At 56.8% G+C, this 22344-nt stretch overlaps 1 protein-coding gene across 2 annotated transcripts; it reads left to right on the top strand.

The window, feature by feature from the left end:
* Positions 1-20: 20 nt before the first annotated feature.
* LHX6 (LIM homeobox 6) lies at positions 21-22139 on the top strand. 2 transcript variants are annotated; one of them, XM_006267270.4, is made up of 8 exons: positions 29-450; positions 548-669; positions 6155-6375; positions 12306-12406; positions 12497-12592; positions 15057-15231; positions 16058-16161; positions 17769-22139. In XM_006267270.4, exons 1-8 carry the CDS (start codon positions 175-177, stop codon positions 17787-17789), a joined length of 1116 nt encoding a protein of 371 aa, XP_006267332.1. In that variant the 5' UTR covers positions 29-174; the 3' UTR covers positions 17790-22139. The 2 variants fall into 2 exon arrangements, with proteins under 2 accessions (XP_059571699.1, XP_006267332.1); XM_059715716.1 differs by lacking the exon at positions 16058-16161 and having other exon boundaries at positions 21-450.
* The last annotated feature ends 205 nt before the right edge of the window (positions 22140-22344 follow it).

Genomic DNA, 22344 nt, shown 5'->3' with positions numbered 1-22344 from the left:
GGGGACCAGCGATTACTTGAAGAGTCCCGGGTTAAGTGCGCCAGGCAGAGCCGCCTTCCGCCCCCCTTCCCCGCGCGCCGCTTTTGTTGCTTCAATGGCCACTAGAGCCGTCCCGGGGACTGCGCCCAGCCGCCTTATATAGGGCCCCGCGCGCCCGCCCGCCCGGCCGCCCGCATGGCTCAGGACGGCGCCCGCTGCCTGGACGGCGCGGCGATGGCGAGCGGCTTGAGCCGCTGCCTGTCCCCGCCGCCGCCGCCGCCGCCCTCCTCCGCCTCCTCCTCCGCCGAGCCGCCGGGCAAGGACGAGGCGGGCTCGGCGCCCAGCACCCCGTCCACGCCGTCCGTGGGCTCGCCCGCCTCCTCCTCCTCCGCCGCCTCGCTGCCCGCCGCCGCCGCCAAGAACCTCTGCTCCAGCTGCGGCCTCCAGATCCTCGACAGGTACCTGCTCAAGGTGAGCCACCGGGCGCGGGGCACCGGGACAGGGGAGCGGGGAGGAGAGGGCTGCCCCGCGCCCGGCTCACGCCTGTCCCCCCCCCCACCCCGTCCAGGTGAACAACCTCATCTGGCACGTGCGCTGCCTGCAGTGCTCCGTGTGCCGCACGTCGCTGCGCCGCCAGAGCAGCTGCTACATCAAGAACCAGGAGGTCTTCTGCAAGGTGGACTACTTCAGGTAAGGCAGGGCCCGATCCCGCCGCGCGCGCCGGATCGGGCCCCCGAAACCGAGAGCCGGGACGGGAGGGTGCCCAAAAAGCAGCCCTCCTCTCCCTGCGGGGCTGGCACCGCCGCCGCGCGCGGGGAGGAAGGGTCGGAGGACGGGGCAGGAGGCTCCCTTCCCTTCCCTTCCCTTCCCTTCCCCTCCTCTCCTCTCCGCCCGCAAGGGCTGCTGCGGTGCCGAGGAAGCCGGGCACGGCTGGGCGCCGCGTGGCTTCCCCCCGCCCCGGTGACCTGGGCAAAGTGGGGCCTCGCTGACTGCTTCTTCCTAAATACGAGCTAAGGGCACGGGGCTGTGCAGGCCCGGGCTGGCGATCGGGGGTTTGTCCTCGTACGTGCTGGAATAACACGGGGACCGTCCTGCTGCTCGGGGCGGTTTGCTGGCAAGGGGGCTGCAGCCGGAGGCGGCTGATGCGTTGCCTCCGGGGCCGCGGGTTGCCCCAGCCCCTTCCCCTGGTGCCGGCTCTGCAGGTCTCTGTGCGCAGCGGTCCCAGGGCCGGGTGCAGGACTAGGTGCTTTGGGAGCCCAGGAGGCCTGGGGTTGAATGCTCCGGCCAGGCCAGGGCGCTTCAGAGGCCTTGTAGGAGCCAGCGCTCCCGGTGCTGATTATAGGAGCCGGGGACCTCCGGTTCCAGCCCCGGCTCCGCACGCTGCGCACGTGATGGGGGAGGAGGTGCGGGGGAAAGCCGGTCCAGGCGTTTCGGAGCGTGCAAGGGCCGCGCTGCAACGGCAAGGAGCGTGCAGCTCTGCAGGACCAGGTGGTACCTCCACCTCTGGGCTGTTGGCTGGGCATGTCCTGCAGGTAACGGGGATGGCGTGCGTCTCGGGCCCAATCCTGCCTGCATTCGGAGCCCTGCTGTGCCCCGGAGCGGGGGGCCTGGAGGACTGGGCCGGCAGCTGTGGGGGGACGAGCTTTCGTGAGGGGAAGCTGTGGCAGGCCCTGCGAGGAGGCAGGGGTGCCGTGTTGGGCAGTCTCGGCGTGCAAGGCCCCGGAGGTTTCCAGTGTTTTTGCTCTGCTTTGTTTCCCTTGCACTGTTTGCCGCCTCGGTCCCGCTCCATGCTGCTGGGCCAGTCCCCGGCGCCTGGGCTGTCACAACCTGCTGTGGGAGAAACTGGGGGCCTGGATCTCGCCCCGGCCAGGCAGGGAAGGGGCTTCCCTGCTGTGGGAAGCCCCCCTGCAGCACCCTGAGGCCTGCCCACGGGGGAGATGCTGTGTGACCTGGCCCCCGTGCTCCCTGGAAACTCGCCTGGAGCCAGCCCCAGCACCCAGCAGTCCTCCTTGGTCACCGCTGCCCGCAGCCGGGGCTGGGGTCCGAGAGGAGGAAGCCTTCCTCACCCGTGACTAGCCCCTGCACCGTCCCCTTTGCAGGGGTGTTGGATTTCTAAGGGCGGCTGAGCAAACCAAAGCCACCGTTTCCTTATTCAGGATCTGGGAACGCAGCCTCCCTCCGGACGGAGAGCCAGCTTGGCTCGAGCGTCTCTTCAGGGCTTTCGATGCAGAAGGGAAGCCGCCCCCTCACCGCATTTGGGGGGGAACTGTTTGCAGGGGGGGGAAAAAAGCCCCAACTCCAGTTTGGGTTGGAAAGGCAGTGCTTGTCCCAGGCGAGGGGGGTGTGGGCGTACGGATGTTGCATTGAGGGGAGAGAGAGCAGCTCACCGCTGCTTTGCGAGAGAGAGGGGCTGCCCCCCTGGATGCTTGTGTTGCCCCTACCCCTGCATGGCCATGGGCCGGTCCCCAGGCCAGGAGCCCCGGCTGGATAAGGGCACTAGTTTAGGACGTGGCCCCTCGCAGGGTGCTTTGCCGCGCTTGACACAACAGACGCGAGGAGCTTGGGTGCAGCAGCTCCCCGTGTGCGAGCTGTCTGGCCGTAAGCAGCGGATCTCTGCTCAGTACGCGCCGAAGCTGTGGCCCGTTTCTTGGCATAGGGCACAAGCAACCACCCCAGCGAGTCCTGTAACGCTGCGCCGTCCGCCGGGGTAGGAGGAGGCTGGGGGTCACAGCCCGCACCGGGTCAGTAAAGCCTCGCGTGGGATCCGAGGGGTTAATAGGAACCGGAGGCTTCGGCAGGAGCGCTGCTTTTGTGGGATTAAGGGGAAGCGTGTGAAGCGCGAAGGGAGTGGGGAGGAAGGGATGTCGCGCGCACAGGCCCGGAGAGGGATCTGAGAGCCAGCGGGACAGGGCCGGGTGGGAACACCTGTCCTGCGGGTACCCAGACACCGGCAGGCCCCGCGGGCATCTGCCCGAGCAGGACGGAGCCCGGGGACTTCCCTGTGTCGCTGCACGTCCCAGCGTGGCACCGCGACGCTGCTCCACTGCAGGTCTTTGAGCTTTGCTTTCTGCACAACGGGAGGAGGGGTGCGATGGATGGGATCGTGGCCTGGATTTTACCTTCCTGTGCACGACCGCCTCATGCCTCGGTTCCCCTTTCTGTGAAATGGGGGGGAACCCCCCCCCGGCTCCTGCCTCCTTCGCAGGGCTTTGGGCTCTCTGCGAGGCGAGGGAGCGGCTCCAGCCCGCTGGGGTGCCCAGTGCGAGGGGCTGGCTGAAGGCTGACCCTTCCCCTCGACTTGTCGGGGCAGCATGTCAGCTTGTTTACACGGCGCCTTGTTCCCGGTAATCCCAGTTACAGGAAGGATCGTAGCTCTAAATTAAAAAAAAAATAAATTAATACGGCTCTTTTGTTTGTGCATTTATATAAATGGGCTGGCACACAGTCAGTTTACAGAGTTCCCATCTGAAGTGAATTAGCAACGTCTCTTTAGCTAACGCTGCGTCGTTTCAGCACAAAAGCGTCCTCTCCATGCAGCCGGCTTTGCCCCCCAGCCCCCCTTTGGTCCACTACATTCAGACTCCAACATCTAGACGTTTCTGTGCCTCCCAAATAGTTTGCAATTAGTAATATTCATGTCGGACACTCGAACTGTACTCGCGCCTCAGTTATTCACACCGAAGGAGCCCGATTCCGCTTTTAAAGGATGCCGATGTAAATCAGACGTGACCCCATTGAGGGCAGCGGTGAGAGAGGCCTCTGGGCCGTTGTGGTCCCTTGCAGCCTGGGTGCAGATGGGAGACGGTCGCTCGACGGGGTTGGGTTTGGCATGGTCACACAATGGGTTTTGATCCTGCGGTAGCTGTGTGAGCATTCAATTAACCCTGCACTTGGACCGTACGGCCGGAGGGGCGGGAGTTGCTTTGCTTCATTAAGTGAATTGGTAATGAAGGGGGGTGGGAAGCTGGAGAATGTTTTGTTTTGGATTGACAATTTTTTTTTAATTTTTTTAAAATTATTATTATTATTTTTATTTTTTAAGTCTTTGGGAATGAAAATAAATTGTTGAACAGAACGGAGAGAAGGTTTAGGCCCTTCAGATTCAAGCCGCTGAGTGGGGTAGATGCGGGATGAGCTGTATTGTGCGTCTTCCTAGATGGTTGACCTGGGCAGCAAGCATGGCAGAGGCTTCGGGGTGCCTGGTGTGGAAGAGGACAGCCTACAAAATTCAAATGGGGAAATACGGGAGCCGCGATAGCAGAGACGGTAATCGCTGGTCTGCTCCGACAGCTCGGCGGCAGCTGGCACGGACGGGCTGTGCCGTAGCCTTGCACAAAAGCAGCCGAGCTTGGCTCCGTAATACTTCTAGACTCTACGGGAAAGAAACCTTTTATCCGAGGTCTGAGTCGTTGCAGGACCGACGATAACTCTGCCGTCGCAAAGGGAAAAAAATCAGTTCTTTGCCGCTGTTTGCATCCCCCATTATTTTTAATGAGAACCGCCAATGAATATGCATTTAAAAGAGAAAAATAGCAGAGGGAGAACGTAGGCTTCACCCAGCCGGATTTAACGCACCTCTAGAGGGGTCCAGCTTTGTGGGGCAGTGAACGGGCTGCACGTCTACCCACGGCGTCGCAGACTCTCTTGTCAACCACGGAGGCTTTTGCAAGCAACTTCAGCGTGCAGAAATCAAAGGTTGCGAACCTCGCCGGAAGAGCTGGCTCGGGAGACGCTTGGGAGCAGCGCGAGGCAAAGCCTGAGCGCTGTTTGCATTTTTACTTTCTCCAGGGTGTAACTCTGAACGGTATTTCTGGCATGAATAAACCAACTCGGGCCTTTTTTTTTTCTTTTTTTTTTTCCCTTTAGTGGCAAAGGGGTCTTAATGAGGGGGGGTGGGAAATAAGACTATGTGTGCAAAAGGTTTGAACTGATGGGAAAGGGGGGGAAAAATGGCTCTTAGGAGATTTCCATCTGAGTGGCACATGGGTCCTTATCCAGACGAGACGCCCATGGGCTTGAAGGCTGAGTCACGGACCCGCCTGACCACAACCCCCCGCTTGTGCATTTACCGTCCGTTCGGCAGCTGTCGCAGCACGATGCCTCATCCTCTGCCTGCAGCCTGGTCCAGGCCCGTTGCAGTCAGCGGTGCGTCCGGTGCTTGATTTCAGCTGGATTTCGTGTGACCCCCCCTTCCCTCTCCTGCTCCGAGAGCTCTTGTAGGCCGTTTCCCTTGGGGTGGGGGCATCTCCTGGGCTGAGCTCCTGGCTACAGCTTCCCCCAGCGAGGGACGTTCCCAGAGGCAACCGGCCTTGCTCCCGTGGATGTCTGCGGGCAGAGGGAGACCAACCCGCCGTGCTGCCGTAAACCCCATCCTGGCCCCGCAGCGGGGTGGCAAGGTCCTTCTCCTGCCCCACCGCTCCCAGAGCTGCTTCCTCGCCTCCTTGCTGCTCTCCCAGGGCCCCGCGTCTCTGCTTTGGTGCTCTGGCTTCTCCATATGGCGTTAGCAGGGAACCTGGTTTTCTCCGTTTAAAAAAAATCCCCAATTTTCAGTTAAAAAAAACAACCAACCCGAATCCATGTTTTTCTGTGATTTTTTTTTTTTTTTTTTTTTTTAAAGGAAACACCGCTATAGATATCGATATGAAACACCACTACCATGAGAATCGCCAATGAATATGCATTTAAAAGAGAAAATGTATAGATATAGCGGTGTTTCATTTTAATCATGGAAAAATGTAGACTTGGGGTTACTCTTTTAAACCGAAAATTTGGGGATTTTTTTAAACCAGAGAAAACTAGGATCCCTGGTCATTAGGGGCTCGGGGCTGAACCTGACCACACTATGGCCCCCCTGGGACAGACCTGCCGGAGCCGAGGTTTCTATCCCACCTCTGCTAGCTTGGTGGAGGCATCAGCAGGGCCCGACCAACACAAGTGTCCTGGGTCGCCTACCCCTGGCTCTGCCACTGGCCTCTGGGTGACCTTGGGCAAGTCTCTTTGCCATCCAGGTGCCCTTTCCCATGCCAGGCTCGGCCTGTTGCTCTATTCCTGTAAACCCCCAGGGAGGGGGCAGTGCGGCCTTGTGTGCCCCGGGGCCCCCAAAGGTATCATGGGACAAATGTGAGAGCTTCCCCCTGACCTCTCGCCCTCCGTGTGTGCCTGTTTTCTCTTCCAGTCGGTTCGGCACCAAGTGCGCCCGCTGCGGCCGGCAGATCTATGCCAGCGACTGGGTGAGGAGAGCCCGCGGCAACGCCTACCACCTCGCTTGCTTCGCCTGCTTCTCCTGCAAGAGGCAGCTGTCCACCGGCGAGGAGTTCGGGCTGGTGGAGGAGAAGGTGCTGTGCCGGATCCACTACGACACCATGATCGAGAACCTCAAGCGGGCGGCGGAGAACGGTAGGCATCCCCCGCGGGCAGGAGCGTGGCTGGCTCAGTGTGTGCCCTCTCGCTCCAGCTCCTTTCCTAGGTCGCTCAGTCCCCGGTCTCTTCCCGGGCGGTTGGGTCAGTGCCCTGCTATTCCCAGGGCCGCGCGGAGGGCAAAGCAGAGCCTGGTGGGCAGAGCTCTCGCCCCCGACTGACCCAAGGTGAGCAGGACCCTGGCCTGCCCCAGGGAAGGATCGGGTCCCCTATTGTGATCCCTGGTGCTTTCTGCACCGCCAGCCAAGCCGAAGCTGCACAGCACGTGCGGAGACCATGCCCCGGACACGCTGGTTTGGGGCTTTACCCCATTGCTCCCAGCCCCCCCATGCTCTCCCTCGTCTCTTGTCCTGCCCCGCACTGCTGACCCTGACTTCTGCTCGTCCCGATTGCGTTGCAGCCCCATGTTTTCTCTCCGGGGAGCAAGAGAGGCCCCGTTCTCCGCTCCTCTCGGCTTTCCCATAGGACACCAGCCCCCAGCAGACGTCCCCGGAGGGGGACAGCACCTGGGAGAGGTGGGTGGGGGGCACCCCACGTAGGAGGCTCGGTGTGTGAGCTGCAGCCTCGCTCCAGATGAGCTGCCAAGGCTCAGGACCTGGGATTTCTCCGGCGAGGAAACGTGTGACACCCCCCACCCCCCAGCTTTGATCCAGCGCTGTGCTGCTGGGACTCGCGGGTCTCCCTAGGTAGCCTGCAGGGCAGGAAGCAGGAGGGGTTTGGAGGCACTGACTCATGCGCCTGGAAGGTGGGAAACCTGGCAGCCGGACAGAGCCTTTCCCTCCTTTTCCACTGGCCCTGCCCCGCCACGGTGGTGCCCCTTCCCTGCCAGGCCCTTTGCAAAGGAGATGGTGCAGAGCTGGCTTCCCAGCCGGGTCCACGCCCCCGCGGGACCGGCCCGCGTGGTCAAGGTCAGCGGTGGAACGGAGCGGCTCCCTTCCCTTGGACCGCGCCCAGCTCCGTCTTCCTGAGCGGCAGCTGCCAGGCAGGCGGAGAGACGTGGAAGTGCCGAGAGCAGGGCCGGGAGGCTGGACGCGCTGCAGAGCCCGGCTGGCCCAGGCGGTGTTTGGAAAGAGCAGGATGCTTGCAAGGAGATGGGGAAGTGGAGCCAGGGCTGTGAGAGCAAGGCAACCCTGACCTGGCCGCGGTGTCTGCCCAGAGAGGCCGGGGTTTAAAGGACAGCTTATAGGGCAAAGGCACCAAGGGCTTGGAGGCTGGTGGGCATCGGGGCAGAGGGGCTGGTCGCTGGTGTCGGCTTGTTGGCTCTTGAACTGTTTTCAGGGCTAAGCCACGCGGGTGGGTGCTGCACCCTGCCAGGGAGCTGGTCCGAGCCGCCCCGCTCTCCTCTCCAGTTCGAGGTCTTCAGACCAACAGTGGCTTCCCCATCGTGGCACCTCTGTGCTGCCAACTGCGGTCTCTGCCGTGGCCCCCACCGGGCACCGTGCAGACGAGCTGCTTGCCGTATGGTCCAGGGCGGTGACCTTGCTTAGCATGGAGGAGACACTGGGCAGCCCCAGCACCAGCGAAGCACCTCCGTGCCGATGAGCAGGGACCTGGGCAGCCACCGCCCATGCTCCAGCACTCCTCAACCAGCAGCGCCGAAGGGCTGCATGGCACTGACCATCCTGCATCCTGGAGCTGCCCCGAATCCCGAAGTGTCTGCCAGCTGCAGCTGAGATCTCCCTGGACGCTGGGCTCGGCTGGAGAACCCTCCCGGTCCCAGCACCAGCAAGAGAGAGAAACCGAGGCAGGCCGCGGAGGTGAGGGCTGGCGTCTCCCTCCATCCGCCCGAAAAGCAGGGTGCACAAAGCAGTGCCTGATGCTCTGTGTGCCGTCAGGAGGTGAATGGGGGACTTGTGTTATAAAGAGCAGCTCGTTCTGTGATGTCCGAGGCCTGAGCCGGACACAGGCCCTTGGCTGGCCTGGCCTGGCGCCCCGCACCCTGCCTTGCTGCAGCACCTGGGAGAGCACTGGGGCAACCCCAGGCCCTGTCCACACTGGGAGGCAGTGAGACCTGGGCCTCTTCAGTTCAGGGACAAGGATGGAGGAGGGGATGCCGCATACTGGTCCCCGAGCACAGGAGGTTTCCGGGTGCCTCTGCTCTTCCCCCTAGGACCAGACCCTTGGCAGCAGCAGCCAAGGCCCCCAGCTAAGTCTCTTGGGTTTGGGAACAGCTGAAACTGGTGGGGGGCTGCATCTTACCTACCCTGTGGCCAGGCTGCACTGGACGAGGGTCACCCCCACGCTCCAGCATGCATGAGGGAGGTGCATGGGGTAGGGCCAGGGGTGGGAACAAGAGGGAAAGGCCAGGTGCTGCCTGCATCTGCTCTTGGGGCATGGAAGAGAAGACAACTAGGAGACCTCCCAGGGGCGTTGGCTTTGCCCTTGCTCCACGCATCCCCCGTAACAATCGCTGCTGGAGCTGCTGCTGGGCCAGGCGAGCGCGGCGCGCAGGGAAGCGAGCGGGTGCCCCGTCCCATCCCGCCCCGCCCCTCGCGGCATGTGGAAGCGATTAGCTGACCCGACGCGAAAATAAGCAGCGTTTCTGTTTACAAGGCTTGAGCAATGGGATGAAAACAAAATGCCAGATCGGGCTGGGAGGGCCCGACTGGGACGCTTGTTCGCACCACATCAGGACATATGGCAGGCGGATGTCAGGGGCCGCTCTGGACAAAGGCGGTGCATTGTCGTGGCCGAAGGGGACGGCGGAGCAGGGAAGGCGATGCTGACCGCAGCCCGTGCAGGTGTGGCCGTCGGGGCTTTATTCCTCTACGCAGCTTGAGCGCCGGGCGCTCTCTCCCGCAACACGACGGGGCCACGGGAGGGTCTCGGGGGGACGGAGCTGCTGGCAGAGCCGATCGGTTGTCTGCCCGGTCCTGTATGCGAGGGTAGGCCTGTCCCCACCGGAGCTGAGCGAGAGCCCTATGCCTCCCGAGAGCCGGGCCTGCTCCGAGGAGGGACGGGAGCGCCTCGGAGGGCAGCGGTCTCTGGAGCATTACAGAGGGCCACACATTTCTCTCCAGTAATTACAAAGCAGTTTCTCCGGCACATCAGGTTTTACGTAGGAGAAAAATAAACAGATGTTGCCGAAGCCAGAATCCCATTCATCATCCTGCAGGAACCGTCAAACGAGACGAGAAAGCCCTTCAACTCGGGCCAAGACAATCACAGCCCCATCCAGCCTATGAAGCAAGTGTCTCCTGGGACGAAGGCAGCTTGGTGAAAGAGGGGACGCTGCTGAACCCCGAGGCAAGCCGCCACTGCTGTCGCTCGCTCGCCGATACCTCTCCGGCTTAGGGCGCCTGCCCTCCCCGAGCCTGGCGAACCCCTCGGGGGAAGCTGGTCTTAATAAAGATGTCCCCACGCACCCCGACACTTGGCTCCGCACAGTGTTGGAGATCCGGCTGCACGTTGGTCGCAGGCGTGGGCAGCAGGCGGACTCGGCTTGCCTGCACGGACTAGCTGCACGCGGCATCCTGCTTCCCCGATGCTATCGTTTAGTGACGCACGTTGTGGGAAACGTGTAGGAAGCCCCTGCCCATGGACCTAGGTCTTAGGCCTTGCTGATCTGCGTGGGTCTGTGGTCCGGGATGACGTGTTTCAGTTTCTCGTTGCGGGCAGAAGGACTGGAGGAGGACGAGCAATGTGGCAGCTGCAGCATCTGAGCAGAGTCCACGCGGGGCAAGGGTGGCAGCTGTGCAGAGAAGCCTGCATGTCTGTAGGGTGCTCTCGCCTCCCTCGGACGGCTGCAGATCCCGGGGTCCTCCCCATGGAGGGGAGGTGTCTGTTTGCTGTCCCGTAGCTGGGGCCGGCAGCTTATTGCTGTCTCCGTGGTCCCTCTGCACTCATCAGCTCAGGGGGTCCGTGGTCCAGACCCTCTTGGCTGTCGTGTGCCCCCTCCATAAAGCCAGAAGAGCAAGTCATTCCAGTGGACGCAACAAAGGGAGGTGCTATGGTGGATGCTGATCACAGTAATAGTCCTGGCTGCACCCTCAACCCCACCCAGCAGCGCTGGTCCTGTTGTATCAATGGTGCCAGGACATTGGCCTTGTCGTCTTCTCCCAGAACGGCCCTCGCTGAGGCATCTCATCCCCAGGACTGCACCGGTGACCGCGCTGTGCTCTTCCCAGTGCTGTCACCACCAAGCAAGAGGCTGCCACCTGGGTCTAAACTTGACCTTGCACCACCCGGGCCCAGAGGCAGAAGTGTCAGCCCCTGGCCAGGCTGATGAAGACCAAAGCTGACTTGACTCCCAGGGCCAAGCTGAACCCCAGGTGATTTCCATGGGCCGCGTGTGGAAGGGACTCCAGCGCGGAGATTGTGCTCTGACGAGCAAAGAGAGAAACCCGAATCCTGGGCACTGCCAACAGCATGGGAACCCATCTGGGCTGCCAGGGCTTTGTGTGCCCATCGATCTCTCTGTGTCCTGTTTCCATGTCCTACGTGCTCCATTCCTGCCTAGTGCTTGCTCTACCCCTTCTTGTATCGGGTCTGTACGTGACCATAAGCTCCTAGGACAGGTGTTGGTGTTTGCACACGGTAGCATCGGGGCCCCAGGCCTGGCTGGAGTCTCTCGACAGCAGTGTTGAATAATAGGTGTTGCAGCTGGGGTGGAAGGAAGGTGCTGGCTGTGCCCCTGCTGGTATCTGCTCTGCTGAGTGGTGCCAGCCGGGGGTCTCTGCCAGCCCCTCTGAGGCGATCCCAGAGCTATCTGCTGCCACTGGGGTCAGCAGCTGGCTGCGAGACCATTCTCCTTGGGTGCAGGCAATGCCACGACAGCTATTCTGTTCATTCGTGCAGCAGCTTTTGGCGATGATGTGGTCTCTCTAACAGGCAGAGCGATGAGAGGGTCAGGGAGCTGAGCTGGAGCTTGGGGGTCAGTTCCCTGCTGCCCCATGAACCCTGCATTGCCTTGGAGAAGTCACGGTGTATGGGTGCGTGCTTCCTACCCATGGCATGGGGACAGCGGTCCTTCTGTAGCATGCCCGGGTGCTATGAGACATGCAGTGCTGGGGACATTAAGGCCCTATAAGTACTGCATAGAGACGATGTTTGATGGTGCTAGGAAATCCTTCAGGCTGCTGCGTGGGACCGTGCTCCGAGGAGGGGAATCGTCCTGTGTGGACTAGAGCTCAGGACGTGTTGAAGCCCACCCTCCTGCACCCCCGACAGGGTGCATCCCCCTCCCCTAGGGAAGAGGCAGGGAGGAGGCGTGCTGGTCGGGCCCCCGGCAGCTGCACATCTTGGCTTCGTGCGCTCTTGTCTGCTGCGTGTTTTAAGAGCCTACGTGCAAATCCCCACCCCGTTCTGCTGCAGGAGGCAGCCTTGCAGCGGGATGCCGGGCTGGGGGTTGCCCTGGCTGAGCCTGGGGGAGAGGGGCCGGGAGATCCTGCAGCGAGCCTGTCACCTGTGTCTATGGCCGTGCAGATCCAGTGGGGACACAGCGGCTGCTCCAGCCCAGCGTCCTCCTCTCCCCAGGCCTCTCCTGAACCCACCACTTGGATTCTGCATTGGGGTCAGGGTAGGCGCGGTGCGGCCTGATTGCATGGCTCTCGAGCCAGCCTCCCATTGCCCTGAGCAGGGGTTGGCTCGAGGGAAGGCCAGCAGGCTGGGTTTGAGCCATCAAAGCACCTGTGCAGCCCAGGGCTCAGCAAGCCAGGACTCTTGCCAGCAGCCCAAGCCCCCCTGGCCCCATCGGGGGCCAGCTTCTGTTTCGGAGATGCCGCTCAGCAGCCAAAAGGGGCATCGTTCTGCTCCAGCTGTCTGGGGACCCCTCCAGGTGTTTGGGGACCCCCCCTTCAATGGCTGGGTCTGTGCGAGGGGCTCTGATGGACATAGGAACCCAGGGGCAAGGCCAGGTTCATCCCGAAGCCTCGCAGAAGGGGGCTAAGACCCATTGCTTCTCATTGCAGGCAACGGGATCACGTTAGAGGGAGCTGTCCCCTCCGAACAAGACAGCCAACCGAAGCCAGCAAAGAGGGCCCGGACGTCCTTCACAGCGGAGCAGCTGCAGGTAGCCTGGCTTCGGGTGGGGTGGGTCTGCGGGTCCAGGGGTGCTCGAGGAGCACCCTGCTGATGCGGCTCGCTCTCCATCCCTGTCTAGGTCATGCAGGCACAGTTCGCTCAGGACAACAACCCCGATGCACAGACCCTTCAGAAGCTGGCGGACATGACGGGGCTGAGCAGGAGAGTCATTCAGGTGAGGGAAGCGCCGCCGGGATTTGATGCACGTGGTGTTGCTGCACCTGGGGGCTGGGCCGCTCGAGACTGCCAGGCCTCTCTGCGCGCTGCTCCATCAACGCCGGCATTTCCCTCACCGGTTATCCTTGGGAACTGCCGTGCCAGTTTAGCTAGATCCTTCGCTCTGCGTGGGTCGGCTCTGCATCCTCCATCCATTCGTTGCTCTTTTCGTTTCCCATTTTTTCCACCTTTGTTTTCCTTTTTCTTAACTCTCTTTTTTCCTTTGGTGATGAACATTTAAAAAAACAAAAGCCCACCACTGAGGCCAAGCCAAAGAGACCGGTGTGAAATGAAAGCTGCTTTTAATCCTCCAGCCCCAGCCCCTTTGCTCTGTCACTGAGACGTGCCCGTGGAGGGGCCTTTCCCCAAGAGCAAACAATGCTCCGTACAAAGACGTGTGTAGCTCGGACTACCCCAGGCCGCGGAGGCAGGGAGCTTGCTGGAGAAAACGTGCAGGTTGAGGGGTTTGAGGGTGCAGGGCTAGGAGGAAGGCCCAGAGGAAATCCCAGCCGCAGTCGCTGCAAGGTTGGTGGGCATGTATGGTGTGCACGGGGCAGCTTGGGTATCGCCGCACAGAGCCCGAGAATCCCCCTGGCTTTCACGCGCTGCTGACGCACCTTGTCCAGCCCAGACCAACGTGAGAGCCCAAACCCAGCTTGCCTGGCCAAAGGCACGCTGGGATTTCTACCCCCTGAAAACCCAGCCCGAGCCTCTGCTGTGAGGCTCTTCGATAAATGAAAGATGATCTATAGGCTGGGCTGTTTTATGCTTGGATATTTTTTTAAGGGTCCTTCTGATAGGAAATGATTTATCAGGCGTAATCCTCTGCTAAGAGTTTATAGCTGTTTCATTCTTCGTGATCCGATATCCCCGATCTCTAGCATGGAGAGAGGCGGAAAGGATGGTCTTTCTTAATGGAGTCACGGGGTTTGTTTTTTTTTAATTGATTATCTCTCAAATAAATGAAAATGTAGGGAATAAAACACAAATTCCAGCATGCAACCAATTGAAGAACATGTGGCCCGTATTCAGCCCGAAGGAAGCAGGATTCAGCATCCTATTAGTCAAAGCTGTCAGGTAGGATATTGAAGGGAGGCCTCTGGGCTCCATTAATGGGTCTGTACTGCAGACGTGTAGGGTATGAAGTTCTCGGTGGAGGTGTCATCTCTGCAGAGGTAGCCTGTGATTTTTGTATTTATTTGTTTTTTCCCCCTTGTGCTGCCCCTGCCCACGCTCGCACACGCACAGCTCAGCTTGGCTGCGTGGTGCTTTCACCCAAAGCAGCTGCTCTTGCAGGGGATGTAGGGTAGGGCCTGAGAGGGGCTTCCCCAAGCTGCCCTCTCTGAGGATGCAGGCTGTCCCACCCCAGTGGTGGTAGTCCCGCAGTGCCTTCCCATCGTCCCCTGCTCACACCAAGGAGGACAAAAAGCGTGTTCTCCCTCAATGCACCGGGAGTGATGGTAGTGTGACCGAGCTTAGGCAGCACAAAGAGCTGGGGGGCACGCCCCGACAAGCCGATGCGCAGGTGTGTGCAGCATCAGTAGGTCCCGGGAGTGTGCCTGCAGCCTGGCTGCTCACACCCCAGTGAGACCAGTCCCAGTACCAGCATCACCAGTCATGTTGTACCCAGCGTTTTCCCTGCATGTGGCAGGCTTGGCACAGACCCTGGGCAGGGCACTTGGGAAGGAGGGAGGTCTCCTCTTTGATCCACCTTTCCAGCCGGTGCAATGCCGATGCCGGTTCTTCCATGAGAGCTGGTCCTGAGAGCTCGGCTTGGAGGTGGCTGCCGGTAACATGCCGTTAAATCTGATAGATTGTAAAGGCAGAAGTGGAGAGCGTTGGATCAGAGTTCACATCCCGCCCCACCAGGACCAGCTAGGAAAACCGATGACTTGACCAGTGCACTAAAGTCACTGGATCTCCATCACGCAGCCTCTGCCAGCTGCGACGTAGTGCCAGCAAGCGACTTTTCCAGCTGACAGGCTGGCGCTTTGAAATCTGCAGCTCCGCGCGGAGGGTTTGTTGGCAGCTAAGAGCAGCCTAGTCGGGTACTTGTCCATCCGCAGAGCACAGCGGACCCTCGCGGTCATCTGTGCCCGCGGCCTGCATCACACCTGCCACGGAGTTTCTCCCCCTGATTCACAGGCCGGTTGTGAAAGGCGGCTCATCTCGCTGAAGGGGGATCGCGTTGCTTTATTGCCTGTGGCAAGTGCAAACTGGCACTAACGATTCTGCTTCACCGAGCTAAAATTCTTGCTCTGCAAGATGTTAAAAATCAAGACATAAAGCCAACCAAGCATGGTCCCCATGCACCGAGCTCCCAGCAGAGCTTGTCATAGATGCCCCTTTCCCCGAGCTATTTAAAACGAGATGGATTTTGCTGGGGTCGAAACTCAGTCCAGTTGTTTCTGTTGGTGTTTCAGGTTTGGTTTCAAAACTGCAGAGCACGCCATAAAAAGCACACGCCCCAACACACAGTGCCGCCTTCGGGAGCCCCCCCGTCCCGGATCCCTTCCTCGCTGTCTGATGACATCCACTACTCTCCCTTTAGCAGCCCCGAGAGGGCCAGGATGGTAACACTGCACGGCTACATAGAAAGTAAGTGCTGACGTGCGAACCGGGGGTGGGATGTGCTTGGAGAGCAGACAGCGCAAAGGGTCCTTTGTGGCAAACGAGGTCTTTGACCCCATGACGAGAAGCAGGGTGCTCGGTTAATGGGGCTGTTGCATAGATACCCCGTGGAGAACTCCCTTTGCATTTACAGTGCGCAAACGGCGCCTGCGCTTTTCTGTCGGGTCGGAGAACCTCTGCCCCCCGCGGCTTTTTGAAAGGTCGATTCAGCGGAGAAGACCAAATAGCAGGGAGAAGCGGAGGGGTGGGGACAGGATTAGGTAGGGGAAGAAAGGTCCCCGGAGCCCCTTCTCCTTATCCAGGGTCATTGTCTGGGGTTTACTTTGCTGGCCTTTCGCCTCCTGCCCTTTCCTTCGGCAGATAACGACCGCGTGTTGGTGCCAGTGGGCGGCTGAATGGACGCGTTCCCGGGGACAGGGATCAGAAATGATTATTCCTGTAATCCCCCGGGCTGGTGGCTTGTTTTGGGACCAAGAGCAGCGGTGTCGTTAACAGGACAGGTCCGATTCCTGCAGTGGCTGCGGTGGAGCCGTTTGCTCCTGGGCAATTCGTAGGGCTCTTCTTTCCCTCCTTTCTGATCCACTGGGGATCTTATAAGCTGAATTCTGTTAAGCATCAGCGTGATGTCCCACTTTCTTTTCCTTGCCCCTGCATCCTGACCCAGCCCTTGCTTGGTATCAGCTGCGTAGTCTGGAGGGGGATTGTTGTGTGCAGCACAGCGAAAGCTAAAACTTTGGCACGAGGAATAGCCCGTTGACGGTAACAGAGGCTGAAGCCCTCTTCTCATCCGCAGGTCAGGTACAGTGTGGGCAAGTGCACTGTAGGCTTCCTTACACTGCTCCACCAGTGCACCTCAAAGCAGACATGGAAGGACCACTATCTAATAGGGGTGAGAAGGTAAATGCAGTCCCTCTTTCAGGCTCCGAGTCCCAGCGTCTGCTGGAGCAAAGCTGTGCATAACATCACTCCCCAGCTTCCTGCCGCTTGTTGTCTGAGTTCAGCTGATCCGCGGGGCCACCAGCCAGCCTTGCTTCATCCCAGTCCCATCCTGTCTGCCACCACTTCATCTGTCCTCTCATGTCCGCCCCAGGCCCCGGGGTTGGTGACCGGCCACTGACAGCAGTGCCATCCGTCGGTGGTCCATCCGGCATCTCGTCTCTGTGAGCTGCTGGGCTGTTGCGCTTGGGGTGGTTGAGCTCCTGTCACCCATCCTTGTCTCCTCCCTTTCTGTGTGGTACTTCGGTGTCTTCCCATGCTTCATTAATCAGCTGTCTGTGCAGGGTGTCAATGCTGGGGCAAACGGGCATTACTAACAACCTGGAGCAGCTTTCACCATCCACTGACCCATCAGCTGTCTATGAGTTAATGCTAGAGGCGTCTCTTTGTGATGCTGGAACAACACGACTACTATTAACTACTAGGATGCTGCCTGTAGAAACGACCTGGCAATGAGGCAAAAGACAGCAGTGATTCTTGTGAACACTTCAGGTGCCCGTTGTGTGGCTTTATTGTTCACATGAGCAAATCCTCCATGGCCAAGACTTCCAAAAAGTCCCTAAGGTTAGGTTCCTACTTCTTTATTTGGGTACTTATGAAGTACTGATCTCTCACCTTTAGCTTTTTGGAGATCTTGGCCTCTCTTCCCAAAGCTGTTTGGATGGTATTTGCTAGCCTGCGATGACTGAGCTCTGGTCAAAACACTGTGGGTTGAGGACAACTTCTCGATTTCAGTGTGGCCCCCGGTTTGTTTTAAATGTTCATGATGTTTGCATGGCTGTATCTGCATGTGCCTCATGACAGTGTTTGCATGACAAGGATGCACGCTCATTTGGAGAACTGCACCATTGCCTCAGCCCTGATGCCCTCTCCCCATGCGCGTAGTCCTGGGATTTCAGCGCAGCTCCTTGTTCAGGGAGGTCTCGGGCCAGGGGAGTCTGGAGGCTGCCTGTAAGGGTGCTCCCTTGTAAAACAATCCCTTTCTCCTTTGCATGCCTGAGCTCGGAAATGATGCCTGCTCAAAAGCCAGGTGTGGAATAGGCCTCAAGGAACTATTCACATCAAAGAGGACCCCACAGAAGTGACCCTAGGGCCTGTGCGAGGGGGAGGAGTGTGCACACACGCACAGACCGGGCTGCTTTGTTCTTATGAGCAGAAGGACGAATGGGAATGGGTGAAAGTCCTGATCTCATCTTAACTGCTGGCATAGGTTTGCCCTAAGGGATGACTCAAAAGCTGAATTCTGCCTGGTATTAATATATTCCCGTTACCTCCTGTTCAGACGCCTGACGTACAGTACAGTTCCCCTCTCCCGAGGTGGCTTTATTCTGGGAGGAGGATTGCTGAGGCCTGGGTCCAAACCATGCTTTACAAAAAGAAGTAGGCCGGGGGGGAAAATCCCTGATTGAGCAACCCTCTTACGTCCACGTCCCTTAGACATGGGAGTCTCCTGTCTTGTTGGTTTGCTTCTGTACCAGCTAATGCTCCATTCACATTTCTTCCATTAGGTCATCCTATTTCAGTATTGACTGCGTGAACTCTTCCTCATCTGTCCATGGCGCTACCAGCACCACTGCCCCTCAGTCGTTGAAATACTGTGTCCAATCCAAGGCAACTAGGATCAGTCATGCTGGAGAAAGTCCATTCCCGCATTTTGGTTATTCCCACCAACCAGCACCTAACAGCTGGTATTTTTCCACGCCAGCAGCACGGTGTGTGTGTGTTGAGTGCACAGTTGCATTTTCACTTGTTTCTTGTGGACTTGTAGAATGACAGTGAGTCTCCCTGAGGTGATGCCATGCCTAGCCAAAATTAGTGACGACTGCACTTACACCATTCTTACTTTCAAAACGACAGAAATAGGGAGAGAGCTATTGAACGCTGAGCCAGGGGTAGCTCTGATCGTTACCTTCTAAAATAAAGAGAGGAGAAATGAAAGGGGTTCACTGGATCGTTTTGCACCAGTGAAACCGTTGAATCCAGTGGTCCACTCCTTTCTTCCGCAAGCGAGACAGAGATCTGACGTGGGCCCGTAGCCTCAGCTGCTCGGCCCTTGAGCAGAACCTCTGGTTCCACGTTCTCCAATTGTTGCAATGCCGTTAAATCAACAGAAAGTATGCCAGCAGGGAATAGAGCCCTTTGTCCTCAAAGTGCTTTAAAACCACAAATCCAGGAACCATCCCTGGAAGGTAAGTCCGTTTTCATATCCCAGAAATGAAGACAGAGGTTGGGTAGCTCAGCCAAGGTCACCGAGGCAGTGGGTGTCAGAGGCAGGTGAGCGCTCTGCACAGCTCCTGACTGCCTCCCAGGGCTTTAAGCAAAAGACCCAGCCGTCTTCAGTGACCATCAGCCCAGTTTTCATGTCTTCCTCCCAGCTGGCCTGTTCCTTGTTCACTTGGAGTCGTGAATGGGGGATTCCAGCACGTACCTACCCCAGACTGGGACCGGGAAGCTAGGCATCTTTCTGGTCGGATCCCAACTGGAAGCTGGGTTGTGAATGTAGAGGGTTTAGTTTGCTTGGGTGCAGACCCTAGAGAGAACTTAGCAGCAAATGTGTAGCTCGTGAAAGCGGTCACTGGGTTGCTGGACCTGTGGGCACAGGCGCAGTGGGAACTAAGGCTGTGACTTCTCTTTTTTTTTTTTTTTTTTTTTGCTTTAATTTTTAAAAACAGTTAAAAACAACCTGGTTTAAAGAGTGCCTGCAGGCCAGGTAGGAAGAGCCCACAGCTGCAAGCACGCAGCAGGCAAGGACAGAGTGTGCATGGGTTGTTTAAAGGCCAGGCAAGTTGATCCGGCAGCTTCTTTTGATGCTTCCCTCCGTCTTTGTGTTGCAAGCCGTTGCTGGCGCGTCCCTGCTCCTGCCCAGGGCTCGCCAAGGAGAGCAGGCTGCTTGGGCTAAGACGGTCTGAAGTGACGGCTTGCAAAGGGCCAGGCTGCCCTCTCCCGTGCTGGCGAGTGCTTGTGCATGTGGGCGGTCTCGCTGCTAAGTCTCGCTCTGGGCCGGGGAAAAAGCTCTGAAATAGTATTTCACGGGGTAGCGTTGCTATCTTTACTGTCTCCTCTTGATTTGCTCGTAGCTGCTATGTAACAGCTTCTCTCTCAGCGAGTGGCCTGAGCTGTACAGACCAGCGCCGGCCAAATTTGCTGCCTGTTGGGGGTTGTTTTTTCAGCTCGGTCTTAAATACCCATTCTTTGCACTCTGGAAATTCCTGGCTCAGTTCCCGACGTGGGTTAGGATGGCCATCGTGCTAGCTGTGGGCAAGCCGTAGTCAAACGTGGCAAAATCTCTCTGGGATATGCCCCATCACGTCACTGTGCCCGGGCTTCCTGGGCACATGGCTCTAGCTATAGTGAGGCGTGCTTGCCACAGCGACTTTGTATAGCAAATTGCAGAAGCAGATACGGATTTTGTCGAGGTGACTGTTAAGATCTCCTGACCTAAGAAGTAACTGAGCTGAGAAAGGAGGTGAACAGATACTGGGCACGTCTACATGAGACATTTACTGCAGAGCAGACTACTGAGCTTCACAGTAAGCGTCTTGCATCTACACGTGCAGGGCTATCAGGCTGGAGTAAACTAATGAAGTTCACAACTAATGCACTTGTGATTACAAGTACGACCTTGCTGCGGAGTGTTTTTACTCACAGCAAAGCACGTGTAGATGCCGACCCAGCTGGCTGGGCCAGAAGGGTGCTTCAGTGTGGGGACTGCCTGCCATCTTGCCCTGCACTGGAGCCCCCTCATGCCCCAGCCAGCCCCTCTGTGGCACATTGGGCTGGGTCAGAGCAGTTTCAGGCTGGCAGCCTGACCCCAGGGCCCCTGCCAGCCGGGGCTGCTGTAACCTGGCTCAATATGCTGCAGTTCCAGGCAAACGTTCAAACAGCGCACCCGGGAGCAATAAACTCCGGTGCAAAAAAAAAAAAAAAAGAAAAAGCGCCGGAGTTTATTGCTTCAAATTAATTGCACATGTAGATGCGCCCATTGTTACGTACATTCAGCGTTATAATGATACAGATGGTTGGGTCAGAATTCTGTCTAACTGCAGCCATCAGCGAGCTGCTTTACCTCCAGCTTAAATTAACATTTGAAAGGGGATATGAAATTAGAAGTCCGTAAAATACTATTATGCACCTCCTGAGAAGTGAATAATAGTTTCCATTGAACTTAACCAATCAAGAGACACTCATCTGCATCTGTGATCCAATTGGGCAATGTTGTTCCAGAATTCACTGTTATTGCCCCTCTGAGAAGGCAACGGTAAAAATTTGCGTCTGTTTTTAGTCACCGATAAGCCAGATTTTCCCCCCCCTTTTTTTTGTATGAAACAACGAGCAAGAGAAGCGGGCATGCTTTTGTTGGCTGTAATGGAGCATTCAGTGTCGGTGTTTGTTGCAGCGAGGTTTTAGTTGCTTTGTGTCCACATGAAATGGCCTTGAAAAGCTGATGCGCTTGGGACAGTCGCCAGGCCCCCTCCTCCTCCTCCTCCATTCACGCTTGCTCATTCCAGCGATCATTTCCTTGTGGGACTCGTGTAATAAACTCACGGGTGGCTCTTCGCTTTAAGACTGAAGACGAGATTCCACGCTGTAACCTGACCTGGTGACCCCTGGTAGTCGAGATTTCCGCAACCCGTTTTTTGTTGTTTTTAACAAGAAAATGGTTCGATACGTTTATCTTCCATCTCAGCAGGGCAAGGGGGAGCAAGACAGCTGAGTAGATCTGCTAAATAACCACTATAGTGATTGACCAAGTCAGACTTGTATAATGTACTGTACAACCAAGTTTTTGTAGCTGTTACCACTGACAGGATCAGAATGCGAAGCACAGGGCTAACGTAGCATAGATGTTTCTGACCAAATATGTATAGTGTAAGTGGAGTCCCCACTAGACATGTAGAGAGTATTGCACCGTACAACTCATGCTCAAGGGAAATCTCCTCGATAAGTAGCCACGAGCAGCTTTGCTAATTCAGAAATCAGGCTCTGTTGTGTTAAGCCCAAATTGTTTGCAAAAACTGGAAGCAATTCAGCTTGTGCAGTTTTAGAGCTAATTATGTGTATGGAAAATACTCGACTGTACCAAGAATGTAAGAAATCCTCTAATTTATTCAATACTTTCTTTCACAATGCATTTCACATTGACTGTTGCCATTGAACCAAACCTTATCTCAGGTCATTTGCATTCATCTCCTGTCCATAGATTTTTTTTTTTTTTAAAACCCTTCTCATTTACTTTGTTTGTTCAGTAATTGCCAAATGGGTCATGGTGCAGTACTGCAGACTCTGTGTATGAAAGTTTTCCAATGGCTATTTACAAAAAAAAAAGTTAGACTGAATCCTTTGAGGGTAGCTAGTGAGAGGCAAACTTTCCACTAGAAGTGAACAAGAGAAATACATGCGACGGGGGTCTGAAAACGGAATGGTTTACAATTTTATTTCCAAACTATGTTGGTTTTGGGCTCAAGTAGGTTAACCCCAGTACCCCAGATAAAGGTGCTTACATGACTTATTATTTGGGATGGGGGAACAGGGGGAAAAAGCCTGCACTGCTGCTCTCGGTGATATGGTCAGACCTAGTAACACGATGCCAACTATAGACACTTATCAAGAGTTTTATTTCAAAAGCCAATCGTTTCACTGTAGCATGTTGCAATGATGCATGTCTTGGCTACAATGGTTAAAGAAAATCCTTTGAATGAGTGGACAGTCAAGACTAATATTTATTAAAAAAAAAAACAAAACAAAAACCTAAAACTAAATTGTAAGCACTTTTTTGTAAAACCAATGTCTGTTTTGTTACATACTTTTAATGTTGTGCTTTGTAAATGTCTTATTTGTGTAATAAATAAAGTTCATGCAAGTAGAAGTGCTGGCACTTACATCAAGAAAATGATGTAATTCCATTTTATTTTATTTTTAAATACTTTCTGGCTTACTCATCAGGCAGCAACCCACCCAGTTTTTCTCTTGTATTATTTTGTTAAACTCTGGCTTCAGGAGAGTTCAACAAATGTTTGTGGTAAATGGATATAATTTCCTAGTTAGCAAACTAGTCATTAAAGAATGGTTCTGGTATACGTTATT

The sequence above is a fragment of the Alligator mississippiensis genome, chromosome 12, assembly GCF_030867095.1.
Source record: "Alligator mississippiensis isolate rAllMis1 chromosome 12, rAllMis1, whole genome shotgun sequence".
NCBI lineage: Eukaryota > Metazoa > Chordata > Crocodylia > Alligatoridae > Alligator > Alligator mississippiensis.
This window is presented reverse-complemented; position numbering and strand designations above follow the sequence as displayed.